Source organism: Eptesicus fuscus, chromosome 4 (assembly GCF_027574615.1).
Source record: "Eptesicus fuscus isolate TK198812 chromosome 4, DD_ASM_mEF_20220401, whole genome shotgun sequence".
Taxonomy (NCBI): Eukaryota; Metazoa; Chordata; class Mammalia; order Chiroptera; family Vespertilionidae; genus Eptesicus; species Eptesicus fuscus.
Window position 1 is genome coordinate 110,387,548 of NC_072476.1, and position 17,429 is coordinate 110,404,976.

The following is a 17,429-nucleotide window of genomic DNA, read 5'->3' on the forward strand; positions in this document are numbered from 1 at the left end:
GCACCCACCATTGCACTGTGGACACTACTCCCTCTTACCGATATGGGAGACATGGGCGATCCACCAAAAAGTAAGAGGCTCTTTTACCTTGTGGGGCTCGGTGTGCTGGTCTGTGCGGGGGTCTCTCTGGCACGGGTGCCGGGGGGCTCCTCGGAGTTGGAGTGATTGCCTGGAGAGACGCACGGAGACGGTGGCTTTGGCTCCTGGCCGCCACGCCTGCCTGCTTTGCTGTCGGTTCTGATCTTCGGGAAAGGGGATCACACCTTGGGTTTGAGGTCGCCCGGGCGCCCTCCGAAGCCCCGGCCTTCTGGCGCTAAGTGGTGGCTCCCTCCCCGGGAACCCTGAGCTCTCCGAGAAGGTTATTCTGTTGCAAAGGTCCGCCTGCACGCACGGTCCCCGGCGAGGTGAGGTAGCATTAGACTTGCAAAAGAGAACGAGTGACAACTGCATTGCTGTGCGCTCCGGCTAACGAGATCCAGCCCCGGGGACTGTTCCAGAGCGCGCTGCGCGGAAGACACAGGCATCCCTGCGATCCCTGAACGCTTCCAGTCAAACCTTTTCTTTGACTTGACTTACTCACAACCGTGCACGGTGGTTAGGGCAAAGAGGGAGGAGGGGAGAGAAAGAAATCCAAAATGAACGGGTTTGATTGTGTGCTGGGCTCACAAATGTGGACTGTTCAGATCTGCATTTTACATATATTCCACCTCCTTTTGAGAAATGAGTCAGGGTTTTGATGGCACGCTTCAATTACCATTCCGAAGTGCAATACTCTTTAAAGAGAAAGAAAGAAAGAGGGGTGGGAGGAGGAAATCTCGCAGAGTACGCCCTCCGAGAGAACGATCCTAAAAGTGTGTTTATCTCTGTAGGAAGCAAACGGTTAGTCAATCATGTATTTATTTTCATTTCAGAAAAACGCCTGATTTCCCTATGTGTTGGTTGCGGCAATCAAATTCACGATCAGTATATCCTGCGGGTTTCTCCGGATTTGGAATGGCATGCGGCGTGTTTGAAATGCGCGGAGTGTAATCAGTATTTGGATGAGAGCTGTACGTGCTTTGTTAGAGATGGGAAAACCTACTGTAAGAGAGACTATATCAGGTATGCCACGTCTCTCCCGCTTCCTTCATTTTGTGAGATGTCCCTGTCTCTCCCCGAGCCTTATTTATTATTTGGCGTGACTTTGCCTGTTTTCGTAGTTTGCCTGAGTGGGGTCTGGCGTGCAAAAGTTACCCAGAACGTGCATTGCATAAATGAAACCAAGCTCTTCATCTTACTTTTTAGCGGAAAACCCCCCGCAAAATTTGACAGTGGTTTCCATAAGTTGTGTGTTATTGAAGCTTGTTTAATTGCTCTTGGAATTTATGGCGCTCAAAGTATTTTTCTTTTTCACCCTCCCTCTTCCAAAAACAAACAAAAAATGCGTAGAGGGATAAATTGGGGTTTTCTAAATTTTAAAAAGATTGTTTTTTTATTGTATCGTGCAGTATTTTTCTTTTCTGTATGTTTTAGTTCAGGGTTTTATTAGTAACTTACAAAGTCTTTGGAGATGTCAGTGTCATGGGCAAAATAAAAGTTTGACCTAAACATGCATTTTGAAACAGCAAATAGCCTTTTACTTTCAGGCTAAGAGCTTCTACCTTGAAAATCTAAAAACCAACCCAAATATTTCCTGCAAAAAGACCGGAAATTTAATCTTTTTAAATATTAACCCTTTGGTGACATCTGACTGTCTTTTCTTTCTTATCTTATCTGAGCTGATGAATTAGACAGAGCAGATCAAATTGCCCATCATCTGTCTAGGAACAATTGGTATATTTAGATAATTGAACAGCTTCCCTTCTCACACTAAAATCTGGTAACTGATAAAATGAGCCCATTGCCCATTCTGACAAGACTAAAAACCACATAAGGGACTTTCTGAGTTTTCTTTTTTTCTTTCAGTTTATTCTGCGTCTAAACTTCATGCTTTGCTAATCTCATACTTTCTTCTGACCTGGGTATATATGTGTGAGAAACTTCATTTCCTGTCTTAGGAAGCCAGTCGAATGTCTAAAGAAAATTTTATTGTTTCAATAACAAACAGGAGAGATAATAACCTTTGCTATTATGTTAAAAATATCAAAATTATATATTTTTAAAATTCTCTAGTGGCTATTAACAAAAAAAAATTAGCTTTTTGTAAGTCCTGCCGTTTCTGGAGCTGAGAACTTATTTAAAGTTTAGTCAAAATTTAAGTATGCACTTAAATTTTTTCCCGCTCGCTTAGTATCCAGGATTTTTTTAAAATTATTTTCAAAGCATGAAGTGGTGAGTAGAATCTTGATAGATCCAACTGAGCAGTGCAAAGAGAAGTTATGAAGACTTTGAGGGAGGTGGGGGGTGAGTGGGAGGAAGTGGGGAATCGGGGAACCCACGAAGGGGGAGGGGTTTTCCAAATTGTTTGGTCACCAGCAAGGTAAAGCCCTCATCCTATGAAACGGGAGATCTCACACAGAGTAGGCGGAGGGAGGCAAACTTTGGAATCTACCTTCTAACCCCTGACAAATGAGCCCTTTTCCCATTGTTTACCGGGCCGGTGTGTGAACTGGCCATTCTGGCGAGGGAGCGCTCACTGCGCACCTCGGGGAGCAGGGTCTGTGCCCCGTGGGGAGAGTGTTGTGCTCGCTCGCATACCGACCTGCAAGTGCCTAGCTCTGGAGACACGTTGTAGAGGGAACCCATCGCTTTTCCCTCTTCCTCTCCATGCTCTCTCTCAACCCCTGGGCGTGCGTGTGTGTGTGTGTGTGTGTGTGTGTGCGCGCGTGTGTGTGTGTGTGCGCGCGCGCGTGTTCCTCCCGTGGAGATCCTGTAGCTGTGAAAGCAGAACAGAAGGCCCTTTAGGTTTCCCAGTGCCTTCTCCCCTTGGGGCAGTGAGGTGCCCCCGCCCCGCTTTCTGCGGATCTTTCCGCAGCAATGCCCGCTTCTGTGGCCGCTGATGCAGGCCCAGGGCCCAGGCCCCCGCCGCCCAGAAGGGACCTCCGGAGGGAAGGCCCGCAGCTGGGAAGAGGCCCGGCTCCCCGCAACCTGAACTAGAGGTAGATGCTTCGGCCCCTGCACCGGGGCCAGGGCCGCCGCGGGTTAGACAACAGGAATGGAGGGGCGACTTCCCGCGGGGAAACTTTGTTCCATTGTTGCCCGCGGGGAACCTCCAGTTCCGGTCAGGTCGCCGCGGACTCGTGCGGGCGGATCTGCACACCCCGGTTTCATTTTGTCGTTTTGCTTGTGCATTGGGGAGTGTGTGTGCAGGCCGAGTGGCGCGCCAGGCTCTGTCCCTGTTGGATGGAGGAGGCCTTCTGGTTGCAGGCTTTGAGCCACTTCTAGAACGTGTGGGCCAGGGGGCACCCACTTGTGACTGCTGGCCGGGGCCGCGGCCCAGGCTTCAGCAGGAGGCGTTTGTCCTGGTGTGGACCGGGCGAGCTGCGAGGGGCGACGGAGGCCAGAGAGGGGTTCGGAAGGAGGCCGAGGGGAAGAGAGAAAGAGAAAGAAAGGGAGAGGGAGCGAGACCGAATCGCGCCTGTTCTCCCGACCCCAGGGGGCCTGTGCATGCCGGTTTCGGGGCGCAGGGCCTTGGGGCCCGTAGCGTGGGTCTCCGGCGGGACAGGGTCCGCCCAAGTGACCGCTGTCCTGTGCTTGCCCCGGCCCGGCCCGCCCAGGTTGTACGGGATCAAATGCGCCAAGTGCAGCATCGGCTTCAGCAAGAACGACTTCGTGATGCGCGCCCGCGCCAAGGTGTACCACATCGAGTGCTTCCGCTGCGTGGCCTGCAGCCGCCAGCTCATCCCCGGCGACGAGTTCGCGCTGCGCGAGGACGGGCTCTTCTGCCGCGCGGACCACGACGTGGTGGAGCGGGCCAGCCTGGGCGCCGGCGACCCGCTCAGCCCCCTGCACCCGGCGCGCCCGCTGCAGATGGCAGGTACGCCCGGCCCCCCCTCCCTCCCTCCCGGAGGAGGCCGCCCGCCGGGGCCCGAGGAGGCCGGCGGGGAGGCAGGCGCGGGGCCAGGCCGCCACCCCGGCCCGCGCCCCGGCGGCGGCCGCGAGCGACCCCGGGAGCCTCGGGCCGGTCGCTGGGGCGGCGGCGGCCCGCGCGCGGGGCACCCGAGTGCGGGAGCGCACGGTGCGCCGCGTGGCTCGGGGGCAGCCAGGTTCCCTGCGCCCCATTGTCCCTTCTGCCGCCGCCAGCACGCCTGCGGGCCTGCGGCTCCCGACGTGGGGACACGTGAATGTACACCCTGTGCACACAGGTAGACACACGCCCAGACAGACAGCGGCTCGGTTCACCTTGGCCTTGCAGCCGCGGCTTCCTGAACCCGGGCCGCGGCTCCCGCCAGGTCCTCCGCCCGCCGCCGCCTAATGAAGGGGCGGAGCCCCGGGCCGCCCAGCTTCCTCCCCGAACCCAGCCAAGGAGGTTTTGGGGGCCTGAAGTCGCTTCGCTTCGCAAAGCCCTCTTCTGCCCCACACTCCAAAGCCTTTTAAAAAGTGTATTTTTAGCCTTTTGTGGGGAAATGCACATGAAAAGATAGTCTTGGTAACGGCAGGCCCTTGCGCAGAGCTGTAATTTAAAACTGTCAACAAGCTAATCTGCAGTAATTGCCTTTTAAAGGGGGCCTGCCTCTTTAAACCGGGCCTTGCCAAGTGATTTGGTGGGAATTTCATCTTGGGGCCGGTGGCGGTAACACTGCTTTGACCCCGTAGGTGTTGACCTGACCCCTAGGGGGTCCTGGAAGGTGTGGGATTTGTACCCTGCAGGTCGGGGAGCCCTTTCCCAGGAAGGAGAGGAGAAACAGCCAGGTCGCCTGGCCCCCGGCGGGTGGAGGGAGGGGGGAGGGGGTTCAAAGGCAGACACTGTTTCCCAGCCTGCCTTCCGGTCAGGAACAGCTCTGCCCGGTGCAGTTTTGAAGTATCGATTCCCTCTAAACCCTGGCTGAGAAAGCAGCAGCTCAGCCCTCCGCGCCTGGCAGCTGGGAGAGCTCTGCAGGGCATGTGCGACCTGCTGGCCCGGGGACAGAGCCGGAGGGTGGCGGCTTCTGCTCGGGGCTACCTGTGCCCTGCGCGTGGGGGGGCACCCAGGGGCCAGGGTGTGGGGGCAGAGTCAGGAGCCCGCACCTCCCAGCTGTCCTTCCTTCTCTGGGGCCCGGCGCCCAGCAGGGTTTCAGTTTTCCTTTGCCGGGGCTCGGCCCACTTCGGAGACACCCAGGTAGAGGAGGGCGAGGGAAGACCAAGGACTGGAGAGCCGGCCAAAATGCCCCGTTTCTGAGCCCCTGGGCAGGAGCGGCCCCTCCGGCTGGAAGTCCGAGGCTTTCGGGCAGGACTGCCCTGGGTTGCAGGCACCCTGGCTGGCAGGGCCTCTGGCCGCCCTTGCGTGCTCTGTGTCAGCTTCCCCGGAGCCCTCTGTGACCTTCGCCCTCGCGTCCAGAGGTGGAGGTGCTGGGTGTCCCCTGGGCCCCGCGCTGGGTGCTAGGGGAGGCCAGGAGGGAGGAGAAAGGACGCCGAAGGGTGCCGCCCGGGCTGTGAGCAGGGGCCAGGCTCTGGGACGCGCGCCCCTTGTCCCTCGGCGTGGACAGAGCAGGGACAGGGCAGCCGGGGCGCAGGTGGCTCAGTGTCCACCACAGATTAGAGGGCGAGGTTTGGTTCCGCCTGGGCTGCCCGGCTCTGGGCGGCGGGCGGCCCCCGGCCCCCGGCCCCCGGCCCCCGGCCCGCGCTCACGGCGCCCCTCGCCCCGCAGCCGAGCCCATCTCCGCGCGGCAGCCGGCCCTGCGGCCCCACGTGCACAAGCAGCCGGAGAAGACGACCCGCGTGCGGACGGTGCTGAACGAGAAGCAGCTGCACACCCTGCGGACCTGCTACGCCGCCAACCCGCGGCCCGACGCGCTCATGAAGGAGCAGCTCGTGGAGATGACGGGCCTGAGCCCCCGCGTGATCCGGGTCTGGTTCCAGAACAAGCGCTGCAAGGACAAGAAGCGCAGCATCATGATGAAGCAGCTGCAGCAGCAGCAGCCCAACGACAAGACGGTGAGCGCGCTGGGCGGGCGGGAGGGGGAGGGCGAGGGCGCCGGGGGCCTGCGGGCTGCCCAGGCGGGCGGGCTGGCCTCGGTGTCCATCCTGCTGGGAGCAGGCGGCCCCGCACCCCAGGGCCAGCCTGATTAGGGTGGGGGACGGGTGGGAGGGGCAGCCCACCACCCCAGCCTTCACGGGTGGGCTCATGCCCCTCAACCTCGTTCCCATCCACACAGCGACCCCCCTCCCAGCAGGCAGGAGGCGGCAGGGCCTGGCTCTGGGTTTGACAGGTCCTCAGCTCTGGGTGCCCTGAGAGGAGGGAGGGACAAGGCTTGGCTTTCTATGAAATCCAGGGTATGGGGGGGTTTACCGTGGAGACCCCCCTGAGCCCCCTGCCCCACACCGGCTAGGCCTTCTGCAGCACCTTGAGGCCTGCGAGGTCCCCCAAGGTGACTCGCAAAGACAGGGCACCCTCTGCTCAAGGTCAAGCCCAGGCTGCAGAGGTGTCAGGCCCTGGCACTGCCCCCCCCCCCCCCTCCCTGGTCACAGCAGCTCCCACCTACGGGCCTTCTGGTGAAAAGAACCTCAAGAGTTCCTTTTTTTTTTCTCTTTTGCTTTTTACTGCTTTGGCCCTATTTTTAAATGCCATAAAACCCGCTGTCATTAAACTTGGCAGGCCGGCCCAGCCTGGGCCAGGGCACTTTCTAAGCTAATAGTACAATAGCCGCCAGGCCCAGGGGCTGGAGGGTGGGGGTGGCCCTGCAGGGAGAGCCGCTGGGAGCAAACCTAACCGAAAAGCTCGGTGAAACGGCCCAGGGGGCCACCCTGTCTCCCGCCGGAGGGAGGCCTCGCCTGCCTCCAGCCTGTGGCCCGGGATGGCTGGCTGGGAACTGGGATCCGCCGCCGTGAGAGTGAGGGAACGAAGGAAATTACAGGAGAATTGGGTTTAATGAGGTCCAAGCAGACCTACTAGTCCAGCCCACAGAAGCAGAGAAACAAAACACAGGGAAACCACACGGAACCCCTGCTGCTATCCATGGGTGCGGCCGATTAAGGGAATCAATAAAGGCCACAAGAGAGATAAGATAATGCCTGGGTGTATTTGTTCAGCCGAGCAGACAATGGAGGGAGGGCGTTTGCTCATTAACATGCTGGGATTGGGTGGGGGCTTCATTCACAGAACATCCAGGGGATGACAGGAACCCCCATGGTGGCCGCCAGTCCCGAGAGGCACGATGGTGGCTTGCAGGCCAACCCGGTGGAGGTGCAGAGCTACCAGCCCCCGTGGAAAGTACTGAGCGACTTCGCCTTGCAGAGTGACATAGATCAGCCTGCTTTTCAGCAACTGGTGAGTGTCAGCTCCCCGAGAGCACGGGGCGATCTCCACCAGCAAGGAGGTTCTGGCGTAACCGGCGCGAAATGAAAGATCCCAGGGGTGGGGGTGGGGGGGCGCGGGGGCCTCCCAGGGCCCAGGGTTGGGCAGAGATGAGGGTGGTGTGGGGAAGAGGAGGAGCAGGCTTGCAAGAAAAACAAACCTCCCGTGAGCCTTTTCTGTGAGAGCTCGTCATTTGACCATCCAGGTTGCATTGTCTGTCAGTCCTGCTTTGATGGATTGACTTCAAGGTGCTGACTAAATAGACATGCGTGGGAAGGCGACGGGGTTGCAAAAGCATACCTCTCCGACTCCGGAGTGAGGAGGGACTTTAGAGAGCACCTTGACATTTTAATCAGCAATTAGTATATTTCCTCCCGCCTCAGCTCGTGGAGAATGGGTGTTTAAAGGCCTAAATCAAAGCGATTTTAGTAATGTTGACATGCATAATCAGTGTCCTAACCAGTGGGCAGCAGGCATCTGTCTGGGTGCGGGTTCAAATACATCAAGAAAGAGTCCAGTTATTCAAAGATATGACTGATACTGTGTGTTACTATAGCTCTTTCTGGGACTGCCTTCATGTAAAATGTAGGACGGTGGAAACATTTTTAAGTATAGGAGTTCAAATTCCACACTTAATGACATACTGTTGAACGTGTATTTAGCAAAAGGAACATGAGTTCTGCCCATCAGATACTATGTGAAAATCTCTTAGTATGCTTTACACATCCAGAAAAGAGAAAAGGAACTCACCTTTCACCTACAAAAGGCTTAAGGGTCAAGATAAAGAAGATCATTAAATATACGGCCTTTGTGATATATGTACACATAAGATTTTTTTTTTTTTGCTTAAATAGTAAACAGCCCTAGAGAATCTTGTATGACATAAGATCTGTCCTAAAAGCTTGTTCCTTTCTTGGAAATGACAGTTTAATTGAGGTTAGCTTTTTACCCTCACATCTACCTGGAGGGCATCGCCTTCCTCCAGAGTCAGTGGTTATCAAGTCTTGGCCCAGGTTTCTGTCTGTAAGTCGGCTGTCTAGGAAGATCCCAGGAGTCCTTTGACCTCCCAGTGGGAAAGCTGGACGGCGTGGCTAGGAAGGTAGACTCTGGAATGAGGAACCGTCACTTATTTTAAAGTCAGGTTAATCTCGGGAGTTATTTGGGCCAAACCTGGACCCTAGAGGGCAGGTGGGGGAGGGTGCAGGTGAAGGATGTGAGCAGAAGTAGGAATCCTGGCAGGAGGCGTGGGTGGGGGCCGGGCAGAGAAGGAGCTTTGCAACAGCAACAGCAACAGTACTTTCTGGGCCCCAAAGGAACCCCATATTTATAATGCCACGACGTTATAATCTCTGGGCCTCCTCTGGAAAGGAAGAGCCAGGCTGGAAGAGAGGGAGCTGAGACAGAAGGCCCACGGGCTGCAGGGCCAGCAAGGAAGGACGCCCAGGCTGCGAGCCCGCGGAGGCGGCCACCCTCTTCCTCGGAGCCCCGGGAATGGCCGGTCACAGGAGCTGAGTGGTCAGAGCTTGTGATGGATTTTCCTCCTCAAGGAGAGGCTCTGATGCCTGCAGGCAGAATTCGCCTGCTCCCAGGGCAACGAGGGGTGATTTTATCTGGAGCGTGCGTGGGACAGCCGCGATGCCATCTTACGGGGGCAAACACGTTTGTTCTTAAATAATTGAACGCAACGTAATGTTGGGGATTCAGGTTCCGCTCTGACGGGTCTCTTGGAAGATGGGAAATGGAGAGGATTTCTCCTCCAGTCCTTTTCCCGGGAGGCTTGCTTTAACTGTCGAAATGGAGTCCTGTATCCGGATGGCTCTCTGTGCATGTCCGTCTACACGCACCGGTACCTGTAGGCACCCACATAGACCACTTGGTTGATCCTCCTGCATGCACACGGCCAGCGCCTCCTTCATTCACCTCTCAACCTTCCACGCAGGTCAACTTCTCCGAGGGAGGGCCGGGCTCCAACTCCACCGGCAGCGAAGTGGCCTCGATGTCCTCGCAGCTCCCGGACACCCCCAACAGCATGGTGGCCAGCCCCATCGAGGCCTGAGGAACATTCGCGCAGATGCGTTCCCCCAACCCTGTTGGAGACGGTGGGAGCCGATCCCGTTGAACTCCGAACCAAAAGTATTTAACGCCCCCGTCCGTGGAAACTGAATTGAGAAAATGAATGCTCCATGAAATGCACGAAGTCTGTTTTAATGACAAGGTAATATGGTAGCAACACTGTGAAGACAATCATGGGATTTTACTAGAACGAAAACCAACAACAGAGCAAAACCCCAACCCAACACGCGCTATCCAATGACCTTAGGAGGACTGAGAAAAAAAAAAGACGTTTTTAAAACGTAGAGGATTTATATTCAAGGATCTCAAAAAAAAAAAAAAAAGCGCTTTCATTTCACTGCCCATCAGAGAGCAGCAGACGCAGGGCGCTCCGTGCGCCCCGTCTGAACGGTGCTGTTCTGTGCGGCCGCCGGGGCAGGAGCAGCTCAAAGGCCCTTTCAGGAGGTGGCGCTGGCCGCGGGGTTTCCAGCCGACTTGACAAGGGGTTAATTGAAAGCCTGGGTTTCTTAGCATGTCCCCTTTTCCCTCCGGCCCCTTCTCCCCCGCCTCCTCTTTTTTTGAGATCCATCCTCTATCAAGAAGTCTGAAGCGACTTTAAAGGTTTTTGAATTCAGATTTAAAAACCGACTTATAAAGCATTGCAACAAGGTTACCTCTATTTTGCCACAAGTCTCGGGATTGTGTTTGCCTCTCCTGTCTGTCCAAGGACTTTCCCCCCAAAGATGTGTATAGTTATCGGTTAAAATGACTGTTTCTCTCTCTCTCTCTCTCTCCCTCCCTCTCTCTCTCTCTCTTTCTCTCTCTCTCTGGAAATAAAGAGGAAAAGAAAAAGGAAACTTTTTTTTGTTTGCTCTTGCATTGCAAAAAAAATTATAAAGTAATTTATTATTTATTGTCGGAAGACTTGCCACTTTTCATGTCATTTGACATTATTTTTTGTTTGCTGAAGTAAAAAAAAAGACAAAGGTTGTACCGTGGTCTTTGAATTATATGTCGACTTCTCTGTGTTTTGTCATTTTTTTTTCCTTAAATATGTGAAAATCAAAGCGCCATATGTAGGATGGTATCTTCAGGACTATTTCACTAATAAACGTTTGGCATAGATAAATAAATGAACGCGACGGCCCGTCCCTCTTTTCTGTTTACAAGCGAGGAGTGCTGCTGCTCGGGGCAGCCGCCCAGGCCCCCAGGCCCCCAGGTCCCCCCCCCTCCAGCAGGGAAGGCAGGGCTGCGAATGCGGGCTGCGGGCTGAGGGCTGCGGGGCCCGAAGCCTGCAGCTCCCGCTGTAGCAGTGCGGCTGGTTTTGGAAAATCAGATGCTGTCCTCCTGCCCCCCCCCCCCCCCCCCACCTCTCCTCCCTCCTGTCTCTTTTCTTGCCCTGCCCCCCTCCATCGCACCCACATAGGAAGAGGAGGGCCCAGCTTTATTTTCTTAGACTACCTGCTTTCTTTCACCCCAAGCCTCCTGCGTAGGCCCGTGGAAGGGACCCCTATTTCAAGGATGAGCTCTTGCTCCCAGAGGGGCTTTCTGCGCAGCCAGCGGGGCCGGACCACGCCTTACCAGCGGGCGGGCAGCCCGGGAGGTGCTGCCGTCCTGACCGGGAGGAGCAGGCGGAGAGAGGAGAGTGTTCCCAGGCCGGGTGTCTCCTTGCCTCCCCCCCCCACCCGGCCCCAGCTTGTTCCCTAAGCCCCCCAGCCCACCCTACTGCTCCTGCAATGCCCATTCCAAAACCCTTGGAGGGGTGGCTGGCTGGGTCGGGGCGCACAGGGGAGGCCCAGGTGGGGAACCGCCTTTTCGGGGATGGGGGCCCGTCTGGCACTGGGCGAGGCCCAAGGACTTCCCTCTCTCTCAAGCGTGTCCCCCGGCCCCCGAGCAGTAGCCCCTGTGTGAGAGCCAGCGCCCAGGGACAGGGCGGCGGCCCGTCCAGAACCCGGTTTCTCCCTGCTGCTGCTTCCTCCCTTTTGGGGCGTAGAGTTAGGGTTTGGGGCTCCACCTCGTGCCCCTCCCCCATGGTACTTTGACTCTTTAGAAGCTGGATTCATTTGTTCTCGGGAGTGTCCTGTCGCGTTTTAAATATCTGACAACCCGTAATACCTAATAAATACCTACGAAAGCTAGGGAACCCTAACCCTGTGTCTGTGCCTGGTGCCCGCCCTGGGGACCCCTGCCAGGGAGCAGGGCGGAGGCCAGCCGGGGGCTCCCGGCTCTCAGATCGCTGTGCTGTGCCCCTTCCCAAACCTTCGCAAGTTGGGGAAACAGGCTCAATTAGGCTTTTGTTTGGCCTGGTCCACGGAAAGGGTTAATTACAGCCCCGGGTGGGGCTGGGGGAAAACAAACTTTGCATTGACAGTGTGGCAGCGCCTGAGACCTGCCCCCGGCTGGCTTTGTTGCGTCTAATTCTTGACCGAGGGGTAATAATTTGGCCCGGGGTAATAATGGCTTGTCGTCTGTTGAGAAAAACAGGAGTCGTGTCTTATCTCACACAGATTTTCTCTGGGGAAAGCCCGCCCCCCTTTCCTTTTTTATTTGCCTTTTCTTTTCTCCCTTGCCTGTTTCTTGCAGGGGACCTGACTCTGTTAGCTTCCTGCTCACAATCTCTATTTGTCTGCCTTTTCCGTTTTCCTCACCATCACACCTGGGACAGATGAAGGATAACTAACTGGAAGGGTAGCAGGTCCAGCGTGCCTGCTGGTGTCACCGCGACGGCACCGTTGCTGATCGGGGGAGTCCTGGTCCTTAAGCCCTCCCCCCCCCCCCACCTTAGCCTCTGCTAGACTATTGAGACCACTTAGGACCTGGACATGGAAAACACAAACACACACACACAAAAACAAAAACTTTATTTAGGGTTTGAATGTCACGGGAGGACACATCTTTGCGATGCTTCATCATCCTGACATTTATTTCTAAGATTAGGACGGGGTTGGGGGGATGTTGCACAGATACAGATGTCAGTGTGTCCTGAAGTCCACAGCTTGAACCGCAGTGCAGTCATTTGGGAGGGGAGGGGCGAATGGTTCGGTTTCACTTGCTGGATTCAAGACATTTGCTGCCTGATGGTGGAGGATGGGCGGCCGGGTTGATCGCTTTCCGGTTCTTGTATTATTCGTGGGAAGGTGCGTTCCCGCCCCGCTCCTCGGCATGCGCAGCTGAAATGTCTCCTTGTTTGCAAACCCTCCCCTGTGCACCCTCCCTTTCCCCTGCACCCCTCGGGGGACCCTCTCTCCTCCTGGAATTCCTCCTGTTGGCTCTTCTCTTCTCCTCCCTCCCCTCATGACGCTGCATTCTCCCTTCTGGACGTGGTGACTCCTGTCCTCCTGCTTCTGCCCGCTACAGCGTGACGCCCCTGACACCACCCGGCCAGGATGCTCCCCTCAGAGTGGGGGTCCGTAGGGGCCTCTGCACTCTCACAGACAGGGCTGTCTCCCCATTGTTCCGGAGCAGTCACCTCCTGTTTCAGTCGGCTGTCTTTCCTCTGCATCACGTGGACCTGGCTTTTCTTACCATGAAAAAAAAATTCCCTTCCCAGCTGGAATTACAGACCTGACGATACTTTTCTTCATGGAGTTAACATTTCTGATCACTGGAGATTCTATGTGGGTGGGTGTGTACCCACGTAACCATTTCCCAGCTTTTGTGGGATTCGATATTAAAAGGCGACTTCGTGCCGCTCTGCCTCTGTGTACCCTGGTGGTTAAAGGGATCTGAAGGACCTCTCTTCCGGCCCGTCCCATCCAGCCAAAGAGGCAAGGTGCTTTGAAGGCTCCTAGAAGTACGCTGCCTTCCCCGAGCACCTGGAAATTTAAGTCATAAGATCAATCATTCTCATCGGAACGTCTTGTAAATCCCATGTGGACTTACTTAGCCTTTTCCCTTTTCTTTAACAAAAAAAAAAAGTTAAAACTCCCTCCAAACCACCAGAAAAGCTACCTTTGGTGGGAACCCAGCCAGTCAGGGCTTTAGCCTCACCCCTCCTGTAAGTAAACTAAGCAGAAAGGGCTGACTTTTCTTATTTGTAAAGTTCCTGTAGTCAACAGCTTTTGCAGAGATTTAACCCAAATAGTTCTGCTCATTTACCGCGTCCTTCCTCTCCGCTGGTCAACAGTCTACAAGGCAAGCCACGTTTTCTCTGGGGGCTCAGGGGGCGGGGAGAGGGAGGAGGGGGACATTGTTGTGCCTTTCTTTTAGAAAGCGTTCCTTCTGGAAATGACCCCACGTCTTGAATCCTCGTCGTTAAGGCGTTGAAAATAAAAACTGTTCACTGGGTACCGCGGGGGTGGCTGTTTTTAAACCGAAAACGCAGGGAGCTCCTTCAGGGCGCTGGCGGCCCCTTCTGTTTACTGATCCTTCCTGATTGTTGTTTTCTTGATAAGGGAGCAAAGCCACTGAATGGCTGTTGGAGCCCTGGCGCCGCAAACATAAACTTCACAGCTTACACTGTCCCGAGGCCTGATGGGGGATCTCTCCACACCTCCCCGGGACTCTGAAGTGCAGACAGAGCCGCTGGTTCACAGGCCCAGAGGGAGGGGGAGGGGAGGGGAGGGGGGGGTGGACGGGGAGGGGAGGGGAGGGGGGGGGGCTGCGGGGTGTTTGCTGGAGCAGCTTTGTTGCCATCACATCCTTTAATTTCTCCGGCGCTGAAGCTGTGGCTCCGAGAGCCAGGTTCTGAGCCTTGGAGCAGCCAGTCTTCCCGGAGCCGCTCTCCAGACCACTGGATTCTTCTTGTTTTTTGGAAATCGATTTTGCAGATCTTTCTGCTTGCTGACCCCTCCGCAAAGGCGGAAGCAATGATTTCCGAGCGTCCCGAAAAGAAAACCACTCCCCCCCCCCCAAAGGGGACGCCTAGATTTGAGGGAGCGGTGTGTGTGTGTGTGTGGGTGGGGAGGGGGGGATGGGGTGCTGTTAGCCAGGTGGGAATGGGAAAAGGCCTGCCCACTGACCCCGGGAGCCCTGTCCAGCGTGGAGCCTCTCCCCAGCCTGCTGACCGGGCGCCCGGTCACTGCAGGTGATGCTGCCGGAGGATGTGGCTGAGGGCAGCGTCCCCCCGCCGGCCGCCCAGTGGGCCCGTGTGCAGCGGGCGGGCGCCGCCTGGACGCACTCAGGTTTGGGGAGCGGGAGCTAGGAAGGGGGGACCCGACCCTGGTCTCCCCGGCCCCCTGACCCCGTGGTCCGTGAAGCAGGGCCGGCGGGGACAGGGGGTGCTGCCGGGCCGTCCCGAGCCCATCGGGCGGGCGGACCTGAGGCCTAATCCAAACAAGGCGCTGGGCCGGGAGGGCGCGAGTCTAGACAGAGCGGGTGGCTCGGCGGCTCCTTATCTGCCCCCGGAATCAGCCGAGAGGCGCTGCGGCCCCGGCGGGGCAGCCGGCACCACACACAGCACCTGAGGCTTTACAGCCCGGGGACCGCTCCCGGGGGCGCCCCCAGCCGCCCCGGGGCCCGGCCTGCGCCCCCCGCGCGCGGCGCGCACACCCGGGGGCGGTGCTGGGGGGGGGGCGGGGAGGGCGGTGCGCGGCGGCTCAGCTCCCTCGCGTCCCCCCGCCGGGCCTGCGGGGACCCTGCGGACACCCCACCGCGGCCCCCCTGCAGCCCCGGCCCGGAGGTGCGGGGGGCGGAGGACGGTGGGGCAGATCCGGGCGGAGTGTCCCAGACGGGCCGCGTCCCCTCCCGCTGCCTGGAAATGACAGTCGTGCGCCGCAGCCTCTAACGGGCGGCGGGGTCCGTGGGCTCTGACTCAGGGGCGACCGGTGAAAACATTCAGTGCCCCAATGTACCCTGAAAGAGGCGCCCCCCTCTCGGACAGGGTGTCCCCAGCTGCCGGGCACAGACGGAGCGGGGCGATCGGTGTTTCCAGAGCATTTCGCGGGCTCGCGTGGGAGCCCCCCGGGTTCTGCCGCCGGCCCCCGCCCCCCGGGGCCTGGCACCGCCCTCCCCTGGCGCCAAGGGGCCGGGGCGCAGCCTGGCCGGGCCCTCTGTGCGGGGCCGCCCAGCCGCGGGTGCAGGCGCACAATCCAGGAATGTGGGGCGCGTACTGCAAATTAATTGAGTGAAATTAAGTTGTCATTTTGGTCCTTCCCTATGGACACGTTTTGTTGCTTCAAAAATAAAAAAAAAGGGGGTGGGGGGGGGGGGGGGGAGAGAGTTCCTAGCCACCTCTCATTCTTCACGATTCGAGTTTGCAAACAGCAGCAACCGTGTGTGTGTCATTAGCGTGGAGTGGGGAGCCCGCCTCTTGGAAACGAACCAGAACCGGAGCTGAGGGCGGTGGGGACACACTCACCAGCTCCCGGCTTTGGGGAGTCCGCAAAGCCACGGCCCGCTTTTCTGCTCGGACACAAAGAAAACAAAATCCAAACCCACCTTTCTGAAAAGGATTTCTGAAAGGAGATTGAAGAAAGAAAGAAAAGACACGCGCCCCAGAACACAACCGTCCTTTCTCCTGGAAAGAGCCCTGTTCCTCCTGGGGGCCAGGGCTGTTTATTGGGGCCTGTCACAAACTCAGGGTGTTGTTTGAAACTTGGGAAACCGGCAGGTATGTGGAGACAGTGCGAGGCCGGCCTCTGAAGACGATAAAGTAACTTGCAAGGGCTGGGAAGGTTTTTCCCTTTTCCCAGTAGCTTTTTAATGAATATTTCTTCAACGTGTTCTGCTTGCTTCCCAGCAGTTCTGTAATAAAACACGGTTGTTCAATATCCAGTAAAGAGATTGGCCAATTGTTGTTTGTGCACGTTCTTACCTGCAGTTGTTGTGATAATGCAATCTTAATTAGTTTTTAATAAGTTCCCTTTTCCCTCCTTAGGAAAATGGCCCCCAACCTACCTCAAACATATTTTGTCTTAACATTTTCAACACTGACTTATTAGAACAACTTTTACTTATTTTAAAAATTATAGGTAGGAGGTTGACTTTAAAACTAAGTTTAGCAAAGGAAAAGGTATATATGATTTGGGGGGGGTAGGACTAGGAGGGGAAAAAATGAGTTAGGTTTCTGAAAACTGTATACATACTTCGCAACACTATATTCTAAGCAACAAAGGGAAAAGTATATATGAGCCACATAGTGAAAGTCTCATTTTAAACTCACAGGATATAACTGCTAAAAATTTATATCAGTAACCTAAGAGTTTCTATGATGGGAGGTCCATTGTCAAGAAGAAACACTTGAAGTAGAATAACCTAGCAACCTAAATCACATTCCATATTTAACTTACAACAAAACGAGTGACTTTGTTTGTAAAATACAGTAACGTGCCTTCACTCACAATGAGTGCTGATGTCTAAGAAGGTCAAGTGTGGAAAATACGAGCGCCCGTTCCTAAAGAATGAAATGCTTAGTTCGTTCTGAGATCCTTCATTTACTTTCTGAAGTAACATCTAGGACTCCTTTGGAGATGACTATGTATACGTCTGTGTCTGTATCAAAGTTCATTGCATATTTTAAGGCTTCAATGTATCCTTGAAGTCCACAACTTCAAAGACTAGTCACTCTTGCATTGTATGCATGGCCAACTTTCTACCTATTCACCAGAAGTTGAACCGATAAAAACTCACCTATTAGTTCTCTTAGCCCATCAATAGATTCCTAAGTCTCTTTAATGTTAATGGAAAGTGTCCTTATGTGTCATGTGCAAAACAGGGCTTGGAGATATTTCACCCAGCTATGTTTTTATTGCCAGTATGCTAGGGCTGAAAACGACCTAAGAAATCATTTCAATCACAAGACATATTAGTCTCACAGGTGGAAATGAGCATATGAAGTGGTAGGATAAGAATTGACTTTAAAAACAAATACATTAGACCTAGCTGGTTTGGCTCAGTAGATAGAGCATCAGCCTGTGGACTGAAGGGTCCTGGGTTCAATTCTGACCAAGGGCACCTGCCTGGGTTACAGGCTCGATCCCCAGTAGGGGGCGTGCAGGAGGCAGCCTATCAATGGTTCTCATCATTG

The 17,429-nt window shown here is 55.6% G+C and overlaps 1 protein-coding gene across 1 annotated transcript; it reads left to right on the forward strand.

The window, feature by feature from the left end:
* The first annotated feature begins 6 nt into the window (after nucleotides 1-6).
* ISL1 (ISL LIM homeobox 1) lies at nucleotides 7-9,729 on the forward strand. The gene is made up of 6 exons (XM_008154807.3): nucleotides 7-70; nucleotides 912-1,101; nucleotides 3,696-3,955; nucleotides 5,765-6,051; nucleotides 7,217-7,384; nucleotides 9,351-9,729. Exons 1-6 carry the CDS (start codon nucleotides 43-45, stop codon nucleotides 9,465-9,467), a joined length of 1,050 nt encoding a protein of 349 aa, XP_008153029.1. The 5' UTR covers nucleotides 7-42; the 3' UTR covers nucleotides 9,468-9,729.
* The last annotated feature ends 7,700 nt before the right edge of the window (nucleotides 9,730-17,429 follow it).

Excerpts from the sequence above, each read along its gene's own strand:
- ISL1 (XM_008154807.3), top strand. The coding sequence starts at position 43 with ATGGGAGACATGGGCGATCCACCAAAAA. Across the intron at positions 71-911 it reads CATGGGCGATCCACCAAAAA|AAAAACGCCTGATTTCCCTA; the intron begins GTAAGAGGCTCT and ends TTTTCATTTCAG. Across the intron at positions 3,956-5,764 it reads GCGCCCGCTGCAGATGGCAG|CCGAGCCCATCTCCGCGCGG; the intron begins GTACGCCCGGCC and ends CTCGCCCCGCAG.